At 37.9% G+C, this 17526-nt stretch overlaps 1 protein-coding gene and 1 pseudogene across 3 annotated transcripts; one reads left to right on the top strand and one right to left on the bottom strand.

The window, feature by feature from the left end:
* Window positions 1-1597: 1597 nt before the first annotated feature.
* On the top strand, window positions 1598-11017 carry LOC110624857. Of its 3 annotated transcripts, XM_021770268.2 has the most exons (4): window positions 1606-1889; window positions 2132-3776; window positions 3888-6853; window positions 10592-11017. In XM_021770268.2, exons 1-3 carry the CDS (start codon window positions 1887-1889, stop codon window positions 6824-6826), a joined length of 4587 nt encoding a protein of 1528 aa, XP_021625960.1. In that variant the 5' UTR covers window positions 1606-1886; the 3' UTR covers window positions 6827-6853; window positions 10592-11017. The 3 variants fall into 3 exon arrangements, with proteins under 3 accessions (XP_021625959.1, XP_021625957.1, XP_021625960.1); XM_021770267.2 differs by having other exon boundaries at window positions 1598-1889; window positions 2098-6853; XM_021770265.2 differs by having other exon boundaries at window positions 1598-1889; window positions 2132-6853.
* Window positions 11018-13084: 2067 nt separating this feature from the next.
* LOC110624858 lies at window positions 13085-15775 on the bottom strand (annotated as a pseudogene).
* Window positions 15776-17526: the final 1751 nt, after the last annotated feature.

Raw genomic sequence — 17526 nt, forward strand, 5'->3', positions numbered from 1 at the left:
ACTTGAAGGATCGTATGGTAAAAATTATCTAAGATAATAACAAACGCGGCATTGAATACGTTAATGTAATAAAGTTACACTTTTTTTTCCTCAAAGAGTTGCACTCTTTTTATCGGATATAAAAGATTCATTAATATTTAAAAGCAAAGTACATAGATTTAGACAATATAAAATTTCAAAATCTAGAACTTAACGCTAAATATAAGATTCTAGCTTCAAAAGCTAACTGTTTAGATCGGGTAGGTTAAATCATATGTGTGATCCGGCAAAACAAAGTCTAGCAGTAGAATCGTTGCCTCAACAAAAAGCTCACCGCATACGTAAATTGAAGGGCACCTCCAAACATGTTTTTGATAAAAGAAAATGAGCTAAAATTTTAGGAAAAAAAGATCTTGAATATCAAAGTATAGATGCCAACACTAAAAAAAAATGTAAAGAGTAAGGTAAGAAAAGAGATTCAAATTAATACTATCACCGAGCGGAGCGTTAGTAAAATACTGTACAATCTGTTGGTTGAAGTTTAATATTTTTTTTATATATTAAATATTTAAATATATTATATAAAAATTGTTATTTATTTTAGTTTTAATTTAATTAAATTTTGAATAAAGATAAAATCTATAAAATTATATTATTATGTAAAAAAGTTATAATGTAATTATAATTATAAGATTTTTATTTTATTTAAATAATATCTGAAAAATATTCGACTAATTTTTATTATAATCGAAGAATAGTTAGAAATAAGATCTCGTAGAATTAATATATAATGTTTGTTTTAGAAGTAAGTACATTGGACTGATCCGTTGAGAAATTTATATACAAAATAATTTATATTTATAGATTACTCAATAGTTGTATAAGTGAATTTTTTGATGAACTGAAAATTAGAGTTTGAATATAAAGGGTATTTTATGAGAGCATACTCTCACTCTCTTGATCATTTAAAGAGTCTCTATAATTTATAAAATATACAGAGAATTGACAAGAAAATGAACTCTTTAGTAAATTCACTCGTATTTTTCAAATAGTCTATTTGCAACCATAATTCCATGAGCCATTTCTGATAATTGAGTAAACTACCATCTCACCAAGTTAAAGACCAGTAGAGACTCAAATATGAGTTTTCCTTTTCAAACGGAGTCAACCAAAAATACAAAAAAATTATATATTAAAGTTTTAAATCTCTAAGTTGAGATTTCTCTGTGAGAACCAAAAGAAAAATATACACATGAAATATAGAGAAAACAAAAGAAAAAAAAAAAGAAAAGACGATCAATCTCTCAAAAAATTTAAAACTATTTTAAAAATACACAACATCCGAACAAAAATATGTAGGAACTCTCGAGAAGTAGGAAGAGTAAAAATTCAATCGAGAGGGGAAGGCCTATATTTCTTTATTCGAAAGGGCAGAAAAAGACAAATGAGATGGTAAAAAGAGGCTAAAAACTCTAGAACCAGTAATCAAAGAGTCCCAAAGAAAGTTTCACTCTCAAAAAATTAGAGAGAAGTAGCAGCAGTATACTAGAGTTACACCTTCAATGCGGTTGATTGATTCTCACATCACTCCTAATGGTTCATTTGTACTTGTTCCCTGTTAAGGGCTTTATGTTGAAGTCATTTTTTCTTTTTTAATTTATTTATTTTTAATAATAAAAATACATGGAAGCAAAGGCAGAAGGCTGCTGGTACTGACTCTTCACTGAAAAGTTTAACAGAACAAAGAATCCATTAAATTCGCCCTTTCTTTTATTTTTCCCTTAATCCAGTATTGAATCTTATGACTAAACCTTTTTCTTTTCTTTTCTCTCTCAAAACCCCCCCTGAGAAAAAAGAGAAAAACAACAAACCCTTGGTTTGCAACAAACCCTTGGCTCAAGATCTACATGGTATACACACTATCTTCATCCATCACTCTTTTTTACTTTAAAATTAACGGTAGAATTTATTTTTTCTTGTCTATCATCTTGCACATTCAGTTCTTGATTTTCCGTTTGTTAATTATGGACTTCGATCTTTTTTCTTTTCTGTTTTTGTTTCTAGGGTTTATCACTCTCTTAGTGATTTTTCTCTTTTCTTGGTATTTTGGTTATAAAGACATCATCTTTTCTGGATTCTGAAATTTACCCAGACACTATCTTCGATGAGCGAACACGTTGATAAGGGTGTTTCTGGTAGTACTGTTTTGGAATCGTCTAAAGAGACTGTAAGTGATGGCGTAGCTAGTGGAGATAGCGCGGAAACCCGAGTCGTTGAGTCAGTTGCTAGTGACGCTCAGTTTCAAGGCCAGGGTGTGACCAAGGAATCCTCAGCACAAGGGGTGGTGACAGAGGAAGGCGGCTTTTGTAATGGGGCGAATATAATGGTTGGGTTGAGGGGTTCTGATATTTACGCTGATGGTGTTTGCATACGTGATTCTGGTGATGGTGGCGGAGGAAATTTGAGTGAGGAAGCAACTAAAAGTCATGGTCAGTCAAGGGAGTTGGCCTCAGAGGGAGATGTAAAAGTTGTAGGTGGTGGGGGTGGTGATTCTAATTCTAAGCCCAATAAGGATCCAAGTGTGGAAGCATCAAATTTGGTAACCCAGAGTGAGGTTGAAAAGTCTTCTGTGTTTGCTGAATCTAAAGAAGGAGAATTGGTGGAGGATGGGGCAACAGTTGGGGAGGAAAAATTAGGATTGGAGATTGAGGTTGGAAATTCTTCTGGAGTTGCTGAATCTAAAGAAGGAGGAGAATTGGTGGAGAATGTGGCAAGTTTTGGGGAGGTAAACTTGAGGTCAGAGTCAGAAACTAAGGTTGGAAGATCTTCTGGGGTTGCTGAAACTAAAGAAGAAGGAGAACTGGTGGAGGGCGATACGAGAGTTAGGGGGGTAATTTTGGCAACTGACTGTGAGATTGGTAAGCGTTTTGGGGTTGCAGAATCTAAGGAAGAAGGTGTATTGGTGGGGTGTGTGGCAAGAGTTGGAAAGATCACCGAGGCTGATGGGGGTTGTGTTGCTGATGATATTACTTCACAGGAAATTGGTGTTGGGAATCCTCAGAATGTGGGAATCAAGAGTTTAGTTGAAAATTCTTCTCTTCTTAAAGGATCCAGTGGAGGGGAAACCCAGATTGTAGTTGATAAAGTAGCATCAGGTACAGGGAAGGAAAGTTTGGAGGAAGGATTGGGGAAGGAGCGTATTGAGAAAGTTGGGATGCATGTCGTTAAGGATATGATTTCTCAGGAAGCTAGGGATTCAGAGAATGAAGCACGGAATCAAGGAGTTGAAAATGTTGGAGGTTCCTCTGCAGGTTTGGGTTCTTCAGTAGTTGAAGTCCAATATATTACTGCAGAGAAATCTAAATTGGTGGAGGAGGCTACGGATCAGGCTAAGGAAACACATGACAATGAGGGAGCAGCACTTCAAAATTCAGAACCAGAAAAAGTTGGTGTTTTGGATGTTGAGGCATGGAATCCTGGAATAAGGACTGCAGGTGCACCTTCATCAACCATTAAGGAAGGTTCAAGTTTAAAAACCCAAGGTATTGAGGAGGAAACCGTCGTGATGGATGATAATGGAAATTTAGATGCTAAAGTTGAAACAGTTTTGGAGCAGACACATGGTACTGATTCTGTGGAGGGGGCTGTATCCAGTTCTGAGAAAGATTCAGTTTCAACAGAAAAAGATGCCATTACCAATCCAACCTCCAAATGCTTGGATGGACAAACGCAGCTTGCTATTGATGGGAAAATTTCATCAATGAACAATGAGGAGATTGCATGTCCTAATATTGAAGGTATGGACACTGACGCTTTTAATGAAAATTTTTGTTTTTCAGTGGAAGAACTGCAGGCTATGGTTGAGACACCCAATGGAAGCACTGAAAATCATTATGATGCATTTGCAGATTTGCAATCTTCACAACAGCCAACTCAAGTAGTTGTTGGAGGTGAAGTTGTAGCAACTGAGAACGAGGTGCATATGAATTCTGAAAATGAAGAGATATTAGTAACTGAAGAGTGCTCGAGCCAGATTATGCCTCGTGATTTTGCTCAGGTTCATTCAACTGTAGATTCAGAGATGGGAGTTGATGAACCAGTTACTGATGCTGAACAAGCTACTATGCAGAAAGATTCAAGTAAGGTAGAGACCACAAATGAGAGCACTGAAATTCACAACCTGAAAGGTTTAGATTTGACATCGTCTCATCACTCTGTACCCTCACTTGTTGGTGTTGAAGTTGTAGAAATGGATGATAAGATTGATTCAGACCCTAATTTCAAGGGTCAGGTAGTTATGCATTTGGACCAGATGTTAACATCATCAGGAAATGAACAGCATATAAAGACTGATGTGGACCCTATGGAGACAGATACTCACACTGCTTCAACTGATAAGCATAAGGTTAATTCAACTGCCAATGTTTCTGATCCTGCTGAAAAAGACCAGGAGGTAAAGGTGAAAGAAAGCATAGACGAGAGTGAATCTTGTGATTCTGATCAGGGTAATCCAAACATAGGGCAGCTGATGGCTGTTCAAGAACAGGTTACTCATTTTGAACAGCATCAAAAAGAAGAGACAGAAGTAGTAGAACAGAACTCAGAGGCTGAACCAGTTTGTGCAAGCAGAGAAACAGATACCATGTTAATTAATGGAGAGAAAACTGCTATATCAGACAATGACGTGACATTGAATCCCGGTACTGGACTTGAGGGGCCACCTGAAGGGGATCAGATTCAGACGGTTGAAGAAGACTTGGATGAGAGTGCAGGTCAGGATGTTTCTGAGATTGAATCAAGTGTAGCAACAGAAACAGTGGTTGAAGAGCATGATGCTTATCTTTATCAGGTTGGCTTGCAAGAAAGGCAAGAAATGGAAGCTGAAGGACAGGATACTGACTTTGAACAGCCAAATACCTCTGGAAGCACTGTAATAGGATATCAAGCTTGTTATCAGCTACCACCAGATGATGAAGGTGAGTTCACTGTATCCGATTTGGTCTGGGGCAAAGTGAGGAGCCATCCGTGGTGGCCTGGACAGATTTTTTGTCCTTCTGATGCCTCTGAGAAAGCAATGAAGTATCATAAAAAGGACTGTTTTCTGGTAGCATATTTTGGGGATCGTACATTTGCGTGGAACGAGGCATCTCTGCTAAAGCCTTTCAGGTCACATTTCTCCCTGGTTGAGAAGCAGAGCAATTCTGAAGCATTCCAGAATGCTGTTGATTGTGCTCTGGAAGAAGTTTCAAGGCGTGTAGAGTTTGGGCTGGCCTGCTCATGCATACCAAAGGAGACTTACGATGAAATTAAATTTCAAATAGTAGAGAACACTGGAATTCGAGAAGAAGCAAGTGTAAGAGATGGTGCAGACAAATCCTTGCCTGCTGATTTATTTGAACCTGGTAAATTAATGGAGTATATGAAAGCATTAGCACAATGCCCAGCTGGTGGAGCTGATCGTCTGGAACTTGTCATTGCCAGGTCCCAATTACTGGCCTTTTATCGCTTAAAGGGTTATTCTCAGTTGCCTGATTTCCAGGTTTGTGGAGGTTTGTTGGAGAATACGGGCACTTTAGAATTTGCAGATGAAGTGATTGAGCATACGTATCCTGTTTATAAGGATGATGAACAAATTTCATCCAATCAGAAGTTTTCACATGCTCAAAGTTCTTACGGCAAGCGCAAACATAATTTGAAGGATACTGTCTATCCTAGGAAGAAAGAAAGAAGTTTGTCTGAATTAATGGGTGATTCATGGGATTGTGTAGATGATGAATTTGGTACTGATGGGAAAGCTAACAATAAATTAGTTTCACCATCTTCTGGGAAGAAGCGAAAGGTCTTTGATTATTTTCCTGATGACTCGGCTAAAGCAGAAGGGAGAAAAACTCTCTCTCTTGCAAAAGTCTCAACTACCGCACCTCCATTTCCTAAGCCTTCATTCAAGATTGGTGAATGTATCCGTAGAGTCGCTAGCCAGATGACTGGGTCTACCTCCATACTGAAGTCTAATAACACGAAGCAAGATGGAAGCAGCGAGGGAGTTATTGGGAATGGATCTGATGCTATGTTCCAACATTCTGAGGATGCCGAGATGAGCAGAACAATTGATCCCGCAGAATACTCATCATTGGATGAATTGCTATCACAACTTCACTTGGCAGCACAAGATCCCTTCAAGGGATATAGTTTGTTGACTATCATTATTAGTTTTTTCTCTGATTTTAGGAACTCTGTAATTATGGAGCAACGTGAGAAATTAGGTGGTAAAAGGAGACAAGCATCTCATTCAATTGGTGGTTCATCTGAAACATTCGAATTTGAGGATATGAGTGATACTTATTGGACTGACCGGGTTATTCAAAATGGTTCTGAAGAGCAACCATCACGTAAAAGCAGAAAACGGGATAATCAACTTGGGCTTGTGAATCAGGATAAGGCCCTTAACAAGTCAAACTCTAGAAAGCGGTATTCCGATGGCAATTGCAGTCTATCAACAGAGAAACCAGTGGGTTATATAGATGAGAATGCACCAGCAGAACTTGTTATGCATTTTCCTGTGGTGGATTGTGTTCCTTCGGAAATAAGGCTTAATAAGATGTTCAGACGGTTTGGGCCTTTAAAAGAGCCGGAGACAGAAGTGGATAAGGATACCAATCGTGCCAGAGTTGTTTTCAAGAAGAGTGCTGATGCAGAAGCTGCATATGGTAGCGCTTCGAAGTTCAACATTTTTGGTTCTATACTTGTAAATTACCAGCTCAACTATACTATATCTGTACCATTTAAAAGTCAACCAATGATCACATTCCATGGTGAGGAAGATGCAACACTTTTTCTGCAGTATTGAAGAAGCAGATTTGATATAAAAATTTGGGTAATTTTTTTTTTCATTTGGAAGAAATTTTCCAACTTACTTCGTCTGATTTTCTTGTTTATTTTTTTATTTTTAATAGATGGCTGCTTGTAGCTCACTGGATCACTGCTCAATAGTTTAACGTTATCCCTTTGCATGAGGTCTCCTGCATTATGGGCTGAAGGCCAAATGCAGGTCAAAAGTGCAATTTAGTTTAGTTTTCATAATTATTTTTTAGCTTTTGAAGTGTTATAGTTGAATGTGTGAAAGATGGGAGGGAAATGTGGAGAAGCTAGAGAGAGATTAGAGAAAAAGGGACCGATGATCCATATTCTATTTATTTGGAATAGCAAGCCTTTGGACCAGTTAACTAGTTGTGTGTATATATCCTGACGGAGTTTTAACCAATATCGTTTGGTTAAAACGAAATAAGAGAAAAAATAGGCTAGAAGACGAAAAGTCTTATTGGAATTTCTCAGAAATTGAAAAGTGAGTTTCTAATATCCAAGAGAGGCTATTTATAATAGAAATAAAAACCCTAATGTGCAAAATTATGAAAATACCCAAAATATTCAAAAATTAATTAAAATACAAAATTGACCCTCTAAACGGTGGAATTTTCATATCGAACTTTGTGACAGGCCTGCGACCCTCGTCACACTTTTGAAAGTCGTGCGTCTCAAAATTTCTTTTTCAAAAAGTTATCGTGAGTCTCTATCGGATGTCAGCAGTAAAAGTTAAGCCCGGTTCAAGTCTGCCGTAAAGTCCAAGGCTAGTTGCTCCATGTCATTCCCTTCCACTTGTAAAGAACTCGACCTCGAATTGTCATCAGCATGGTAGTACTGAAATAGATTTGCCACATTAAACGCCTTGAAAATTTTCATCTCATGTGGTAGGTCAAGAACATAGGCATTGTCATTGATCTTCTGAATGATCCGGAATGGACCAATCTTCTTGGCGTCAAGTTTTTTCCGTCCTCCACCACGCTTCTTGCGTAAATACACCATAACTTGATCACCGACATTGAAGGACTTGAAACGCCTATGTTTATCGGTTGTAGCTTTATATTTGTCATTGGCTTCTATAAGGCATTGTTGTACCTGTTTGAAAACATCCACGTGTGCTGCTTTGCCAAGTTGCTTGCTGCAATATTGTTGCAATACTGTTGTGAGAACCTGTGGGAAGGGCAATAAGATCAACTGTATGCGCTGGAACTTTCCTGTATACAACAGCAAATGGTGACATCCCTGTGGAGCTGTGGACAATATTGTCGTAAGCAAATTCTGCTTGGTTAAAAGCAAGATCCCAAACAGTTTTCTTGTTATTGCAGATGCAGTGCAGAAAATTGCCAAGCGTGGGATTTACCACTTCAGTTTGTCCATCAGTTTGGAGATGGGCAGCATTGCCTGCTGTAATTGCCTCTATACTGCTGTGTTCCTGTCGAACCAGAATTTCTGTAATTAAATTTCGGTTGTACTACTGTCGTGGTTGCCAATTAACACGCTCTTCTGCCCTTTTTGCCATCTCAATAGCGTCTGCCAAGGTGAAAATCGCAGCTACTCCCATCATACAATGAATTTCGTGATTCAGGCCTCTCTGACAATGAGCAACCTGCTGGGCTTCGTTCTCACAGTTTTCACACCTCGCTTGCAACCTCAAAAACTCCTCGGTATATTCATCCACCCTTCGGTTCCCCTGTACACAGTCATAATACCGGTTATACAAAATCTGAACGTGATCACTAGGCAAGAACCTTTGTTTAATCATCTGCTTCATTAACACCCAGTTTTGTATGGGTTCCAGCCTCCTTTGATAGCATTCGTTTTGAATTGAATTCCACCAGGCTGCTGCACCCCCTTTTAACTTATAGGCCACAATCGGAACCTTGCGATCCTTTTCTACATTCATAATTTCGAAGAAACGTTCAACCTTTGCCAGCCAATCAAGAACAGATTCCACATCCAACGAATCAGAAAAGTTTTGAAGGTCTATCTTGATCTTGTAACCTTCCTAATAGTTCTGTTGGGGATTTGTAGGCACAGGATTGGCATCCATAGGACTGGCAACTGGCTGGGGGTGTGCGGCGGTGGGTTGGTGGATTCCCTGCTGCAGGGTCAGCTGTCCGATCATCTGCCTCAATTCTGCCAAAGATGTCTCAATCGCAGCAAGTCGCGCTTCTTGGTTATCTGCCATTGTCGAACTTTGCTCTGATACTAATATGATAAAGGACTATTTAGACTTCGTCAGGAGTTTTAACCAATATCGCTTGGTTAAGACGAAATAAGAGAAAAGATAGGCTAGAAGACGAAAAGTCTTATTGAAATTTCTCAAAGATTGAAAAGGGAGTTTCTGCCCTTTTTGCCATCTCAATAGCGTTTGCCAAGGTGAAAATCGCAACTACTCCCATCATACAACGAATTTCGTGATTCAGGCGCCTCTGATAATAAGCAACCTGCTGGGCTTTGTTTTCACAGTTTTCACACCTTATATTCATCCACCTTTCGGTTTCCCTGTACACAGTCATGATATCGGTTATACAAAACCTGAACGTGATTGCTAGGCAAGAACTGTTGTTCAATCATCTGCTTCATCAACACTCAGTTTCGTATGGGTTCCAGCCTCCTCTGATAGCATTCGTTTTGAATCGAATTCCACCAGCTACCCCCTTTTAACTTATAGGCTACAATCGGAACTTTGTGATCTTCTTCCACATTCATAATTTCGAAGAAACGTTCAGCCTTTGCCAGCCAATCAAGAACAGATTCCACATCCAACGAACCAGAAAAGTTTTGAAGGTCTATCTTGATCTTGTAACCTTCCTAATAATTCTGTTGGGGATTTGTAGGCACAGAATTGGCGACTGGCTGGGGGTGTGTGACGGCGGCGGGTTGGTGGATTCCCTACTGCAGGGTCAGCTGTCCGATCATCTCTCTCAATTCTGCCAAAGATGCCTCAATCGCAGCAAGTCATGCCTCTTGGTTATCTGTCATGGTCGAACTTTACTCTAATACCAATATGACAAAGGACTATTTAGACTCCGTTAGTAGTTTTAACCAATATCGCTTGGCTAAGACGAAATAAGAGAAAAGATAGGCTAAAAGACGAAAAGTCTTATTGAAATTTCTCAAAGATTAAGAAGGGAGTTTCTAATAGCCAAGAGAGGCTATTTATAATAGAAACAAAACCTTAGTATGCAAAATTATAAAAATACTCAAAATATCCAAAAAAATAATTAAAATGCAAAATTAACCCTCTAAATGATGAAATTTCCATATCGAACTTTGTGATAGGCCTGTAGCTCTCGTCACACTTTTGAAAGTCGTGCATCTCGAAATTTCCTTTTCAAAAAGTTATCGTGGGTCTCTATCGGATGTTGGCAGCAAAAGTTAGGCCCGGTCCAAATCTGCCGTAAAGTCCAAGACTAGTTCCTCTAAATCAATATGTGGTTTTCTTTTGTGGACATTTCACTTGGTAATGTGTGAGTGCTCACCCCACCTGGAATTGATACCGAAACATGCACATTTCATTAACCTTTCGTTTAGTATAATTTATTTTCTTGAAATAACTATCCCGAAACTTGATATGCCCTCTGTTGCTGCACAGTCAGATTCTGAAAATTCTCTTCATTATTGAGCTTGTAAATCTTGGCATGTGATCTATGACACTGTTGTCTTTTTTGGGAGATTTGACTCTTCATCTAATTTATTTTACTTCATTATCTGTTCGGTATATTATCTACTAATTAAATTTTCTTGACAGGAGATAGCAGATGTTGAAGAACTGCAGCAGATGCAGCACAGCTTCTACTCCTGATGCTCTTATACGTGCTTATGTTAATGGGACACTGAAGAACAGTATATTGCTAATACTTCTGGTTGTCTGCTGCATCTTTCGTGGATGATTTTGGCATGATTTGGGGCAAGATGCAGAGGGTTGAGGTTGTTCTTAATCTAAGTAGGTTCGGTTAGTACATTATATAGCCGTAGTTTTAGCTGACCCTTGTAGTTGCTATCCTTGAGAAGTATGAGGTTCAGTTACAGAACCTCAGTTGCTTGTTTATTATCATTTATGCATATAATGAATTTCTTTCTGTAAATCACAATAGAGGTAGAATGCTTTTTGTCCATATGCTGAAAGTCACCCACAGTTTAGCCTTGGCAATATTGAAGCATATCATTCAAGCAATGTCTTTTTCTAAGGTTTGTATCGCATATCGTGCCTCTTCTGTCTGCCTTGTGTAGTCATTTTCTCTCATCGATTTTTTTTTTTTTTTGGGATATATGTTATCGCATTTTGAGTTGTGGAACTTTGCAAATAGCATTGCAGAGAGAATGAGTAACTATAGCAGGCTTGGCATGCTTAAATAGTCAGAATATATATTAAGAACTCAACAAACTGTTGATCTTTGGTATGTATTGGAAACTGAATTGCTGCAATGGTGGTGAGTATGCAATTGTAATTACTTATAAAGAAGGATTTAATTCGTTAAAAACAAAGAAACCTTAGAATTTTCCCTTTTGCCTCTCATAATTTTGTTTTCTGATATGGGAGTAGAGATATCTTCTGTTGCATCACCCCAGTTCTTTAGAAGCTCTATATCTGATATTCTGTGGTTATGCCCGTCTGAGCATTACATCGTGTTACTAAAACAAATGGAGAACCTCTCATGGACATGGTGGAACCACCTGTTTAATGCTGCAAGTGGTGCTCAGGTTCCATCCAAATGATTTTCTCTGTTCGTGTGAGGATGCTTCTTCTTCTTCTGTGTTGGCAGGTAAGTGTTGAAGATGGGTTCATGGCCAATATGATGAAACTTAGTTTAGCATTATGGAGCTGTTACTTTGCAATGGAACTGATTCTTTGTTATTTTATTGTCTGATTATGATGTGTATTTTCTGTGTAGTGTGTAAATATATACCCTTAAATGGGCTCCATGCATTACTTCATCTCTTCACCTGGAGTTTGGCGCTTATGAATTTTTTGTGCAGACACATACCCCTGATTTTTCTAACATATACAAATCAAACGTGCCTTTCCTACTATGAAATTGTTGTTTGATTCCAATGAAGAATCCCAATTCTTCTTTTAAGTGAATACCAACCTACGAACAGAATCCCCAAATTCTGTGTAAAAAGTGGCTGAGCAACGGGATCATTGGACTGTCACCGCTAGTTTTTCTGCTGAGAGGAAAACCTCTGTTATCTCCACTACCACCAACATTCTGAATCAATCAATAACAAAATAAATAAATAAATAATTTGCACTATTTAGGTTAGGGGTTACAACTAAGAACATACTCTAAGGACATAACCATAGATCTTGGTTATGGGTACGTGCCCACCAGCACGTAATAATATGCTATCAACATTAGATCTTGGGTGTTACTCCTCTTGAGGCTTATAAAGTTTACAACGGTAATACTGTGGTTGCAGAAATAATTTCCATTTTCCTGAGAAAGGAAAAGAACACAATCAAAATTGGGATGTGTTCACATTCAATATGGGGTTACTCCTTAGTTGCATATCGAGTATTCTGTCATATCTGAGTAATTGGGATTAGAGTTTTGTTTGTAAAACAACCTATATTCTCTATGTTTAACATTGAATTGTTTCATGATCTCTTCCCAAATGTTCATTGATCAAACCAGAGATTCAAACAAGACACGAATTTAAATAGGAAAAGGCAATCTAATTTAACCAGGAAGACACAAGTTCCAAATTGGCCTTCTGAAGAAAATGCAACCAAAACTGACAACGGGGAATTGGGGATGCAAATGCATATATGGCTTTGCTATCTTCTCAAACAGAGCAGCCTCTGAGAAGAAACCTGGTGACAGAGCTGTGGTAAAAAACTCTTCCTGAGATTGTTTTTCAAGGTAAAAGTTGGTGGTAGGCACATAAACAGATCCAGTGGAGTTTGTATGCAGAAAGAAAAACTCTGACTGAGAGATTGTTATCATTCATATTATTATGTGGCTGTTCTAATTGATAGTCCAGAAAAGAACATTATGATGTGCAAGTTAATGAAAAATTAGGAGGCCATTTTTTCATCAAAATAGGTACGACACATGGCACATAGTAGTTTAATACAGCTCATATATTAGCACAATTGAGAAAACCAACTTACTAAACATATCGTGCTTCTACTTCCATATGGAAAACGCCTTCCAAATTCAATTTATTATACTTAGTAGAAACATGTTCTAGATAAATATATTTATGCAAAAGGAATGGTTTGAACAGACTCGAATGCTGCTAACAAGTAACGTTCCAACAATGTCATATAGAATAAGCATTAGTAAACAAAATATTGCCGTATGTACCTCATTAAGAAGGAAAGAATTAGTGAAATCATATGAACCACACGAGATATCTTCTTTAATGCCAATCTTTAGCATACAGTTAAACCTCTTTCATTGATCTCCTGTACCTCCACCTTCAGTCACAAAATCTGAGAGAGTTATTGTTGGAAAGCTGCCATTGGCTATAAGACTTTTAACACTAGAGGAAGTCTTGGCATCTTCAAAGAACTTAAGTATTGCATTTCTAACAATTATATAGGTCTTATCAAGCAGATCTGGAAAATTTTCCCTTGTTGACCATCTCTTTTAATATATTAAAAGCCAAAGGGAGCTTTACATCGGCAAGAAAAGCACTTAATAGGGCTACATAGATAAAAAGTGCCAGCTTCCACTCCTTTCTCTACCATTTCACGTAAATGGATCAGAGCAGCATTTGGCCTAGCACACTTGCAAAGACCATGAATAAATGCCACGAAAGCAACACTATTAGGAGTGCAACCTCTTCCCCTCATTTCAGTCCATAGCATTTCAGCATCATCAGGTCTTCCAGCATTACATAGCCCATCTATTAAAGTAGTGTATGCAATGATATAAGGTTCCCTTTCATTTGCAGACATACTGGAAGACAACGTCGGGCCTCATGAATACAACCACTTCTGCACCACCCATCTATAAGCAAGTTAAATGTGACAAAAGAGGGGACAAGGCCCTTCATCACCATCTCTTCAAATATATTATGAGCTTCTGTAATTCTTTGAGCCTTAGGGAGCCCACTTATTAGTATGTTGTAAGCAACAGCATGAGAGCAATGCCCACCAGCACAAATGTCGCAGAATAGCTTCATCGCTTGATCAACTTCTTGAATTTCAACCAAAGCACTTAGTGATGCAGAATAGGCAATTATATCAGGTAGGAAGCTTCTTGAATCGTATCAGCAAGAAATTTACAGGCTTGTGTTGCCTTCCCATTTTGGCACGTTTTTCTTACTAGCAAGGTATAATGTTTGATCCAAGGCTCATGGCCATGAATACACATCTTTTTTATTAACATCAAGGGCTCCAGAAGGATCCCCTCTCCTGCAAAGTCACCCGAACCATTGTGAGTAAATTGTGTTGGTTTAATTCCTGACTCTTTCATTTCTCTCAGAAGCCCATAACTTTCTCCAACATATCAGAATTGCATAGTCCATCAGTCAGGTTATTATAAATCACTAAATTATGACTGCAACCAATTCGAGCCATATCTTGAAAGAGGGAAAGAGCCACGTCCAACTTGCTGGTTGGGACCAAACCCTTAATTACAATAGTAAAACTTGCTGTATTAGGAGCAAATACCTTTTTTATCCTGGAAAAGCTTATGTAACTTGACATTATCACCGTATGCTTTTCCCATCATACCCTGAAGAAGACAATAAGCTTTATCTATCAAGCTACCGTTAACAAGTAAATTCAAACAAGCATTGCAAAGGAAAGTCAGACCTTCTAAATCCATATCCTCATGGATTTTTCCAAAGTATGTGGGTTAATTCTTCTTCTTCAGAAAAAAAAGACATGAGCTTAGTAAATATTCCAACATCAGATCGGATTTTGAATAACTTCGTTTGTGAACAGAACGACAAACCTTTCTCAAGCTCATTACTACTGCAGAGCCCTCTAATTAGCAAATCAAAAAGTCCTAGATAAGGAGTGAAACCATACTTCTTCATCTTATCAAACAATTGGAGGGCTTTATTTATGGATCCATGAAGCAAAATGCAAAATCCCACCAATTTAACAGTTTGATTTTCCATTTTTTCTATAAATTCAAACGCCTAGTCCGCCTCAGTACACTTGCTAAAAGAAAACAGCAAAATTGATGATATGTGCTCATCAACCCAACCACAATCACACATTTTCATAAAAACGCCAAAAGCTTCACCAAACTTCCCCGCATCACGATACACCTGCAACACTGGCATCAAAGTGTACTTGTCAAACTCCCAACCTTGATCACGCATTTGTTGGAGTCTGGTCTCAACCAAACTAACAGAAGTAGACCTGTACTTCGATCTAGAGATAGCCTCTGACAAACAATTATAGCTATAACTATTCGGCGCCCAAAGACCCATCAATTTTTTAATTGATCAAAAAACACATTAGCTTCATCAGCCAACCGCACAGTACCCAAACGCTAATAAAAAAAATCTAGAGCACCACGAGTCATTGAACAACGAGAATTCAGGATAGCAAAAGACAGAGCTCTCAGCGGGGCATTTTCTCGAGCATGTGATAGGATTGAGGCCATTGTATTATACGTGTAGATATTATGCTTATGTCCGTATTGGTCTGAGGTCCAATTGAAGAGTTTCTCCAGCTTTTGAAAGAATTTGACAGATTCAACGACTTTGGTATTTAGCATTGGAGCTAGACTCTTCAACTCAGGGCTGTCTGGGCAAAATGGCTGCCTAGTGAAGATGGATATGAGGCAATTGGTAGTTCCGGTGAAGTCTGCGGGTTCAATGGAGAGATTTCTCATGGAGACAAACTTTCGATTAATGGGTGAAATTGATTTGCAGAGGTGCTGGATATGTTTTGCAATTCTTGACAATGCCACATTCTTTCAATGTAAAAATATAAGATGAATTTTAGTTTTAAAATTTATGTATTAAGTATTGATTATTATTATTAGTTTATTAATTATTATCATTAGATAATAATTTGAGACTTATAAATATATATTAATATTAATTAAAAATAAATTTTAATTAATTTATTGTATAAGGATTGGAGGGTAATTTATACTTTTAATCCCTCAACTTTAAAGTTTGTTACATTTCCTTATTTCATCTTTAATTTGTTAGCATAAAACCATTATCTCTAACATTTTTGTATAAAAGTTGCTCATCTTTAAAAATATTATATAAATAATATAGCTCAAGTAGAATTTTATGTAATAAAATTTGCACTTGATAATGGCTTCAAGGTAAAAGTTCAAGATATTCAATGTCAGCGTAGAATTCACAAAAGAATTCGCCAATAAATGTCGAATTCATTGAGAAATTCCACATTTAGTATCGAATTCAATGTGGATCGAGTGTTAAAGTATTAAATTCAGTGTGAATTCGGCACTTTAATATCAAAACCTATATGAAGTTCAATCCTAAGTGGTTTTGACATGTAAGATCCACAAAAAATAGATTTGACACTCTACATTGAATCTATTTAAAATTTGGCACGACAAAGGTTTCGGTGTTAAGTGCCAAATTCAATATGGACTCGACACTTCAGTGTCAAGATCCACACGAGATTTAACACTCTGTATTGAATCCACCTAAAATTTAACACCATAAAGGCTTCAGTGTTAAGTGTCAAACCAATATAGAATTCAACAAATAATTCGACATCGAATTTCCATTAAATCGACATGTAACGACTCGGAAATCGGACCGCTATCGGCGCTAGGATTTAGATCGACTTAAGGTCGCCGAAACCCGTAGCAAGCCTAACATACATCCTGTTATACCTGATGTAATCCCATACATGATCATACATTTTCATAAAAACTTAAACTTTTCATATACCAAGCTTGACTTGTGCATGCATCATAACTGTAAACATGAAAACCCCACTGTAAACATGAAAACCCCATACTAGAGCCCTCATCAAATGCTCTAGTAGGGTCAACATCTCATACATCAAGCTTGGTTCAACACATCTCATCATTAAAAATATTTACATAAAGATCATGTACAAAATGGATTATAATCTATCAATAGGGCCAAGCACAATACTATCCACAATACATTACATGTCCACTACTAATCTATTACATCATGCTATACCAAAAATCTGATGACTCTCCCACAGCTACCTGTGCTCCTGCAAACCTGGGGGTTAGGGGAAAGGGGTGAGCTACTAAAGCCCAATGAGCAGAACAATAAAACAATTTATAAACATATGCTTTTATGAAATGCATCACAACACAAACAATTCACATCACGAAAAGACTTGTCACCAGTAACCCTCTGCATATCCAAGTGCCCGGCCCACAACGGGAGCTCCTCAAGTCTTTCGCTTAATCATAACATAACATATCCAACTGTGCCAGGGGCGTAGACTGGGCAACCCTGGTCTTTCCCTTACATAGTGCCAGGACGCGTAGAATGGGCAGCCCTGGTCTTCCTGTAGTACCCGGCTAGACTCCGGCATCGGAATTCCTACCGTCCGGCGGAATCTCGGATGTTGAAACTCTCTAGAAGGGTAAGAATATGTTTTTCTAAAATGTTTTTGCATGTTTTCAAGGTTTTAAGTATGAAAAAAAATTGAGTTTTGAAAGAAAAACACCATGGAGGAAAATCCAGGTTCGGCCGCCGAACCTCATGTTCAGCTGCCGAACTTGGTGGAGTTTTGGAGTC

The sequence above is a fragment of the Manihot esculenta genome, chromosome 10 (genome assembly GCF_001659605.2).
Source record: "Manihot esculenta cultivar AM560-2 chromosome 10, M.esculenta_v8, whole genome shotgun sequence".
Taxonomy (NCBI): domain Eukaryota; kingdom Viridiplantae; phylum Streptophyta; class Magnoliopsida; order Malpighiales; family Euphorbiaceae; genus Manihot; species Manihot esculenta.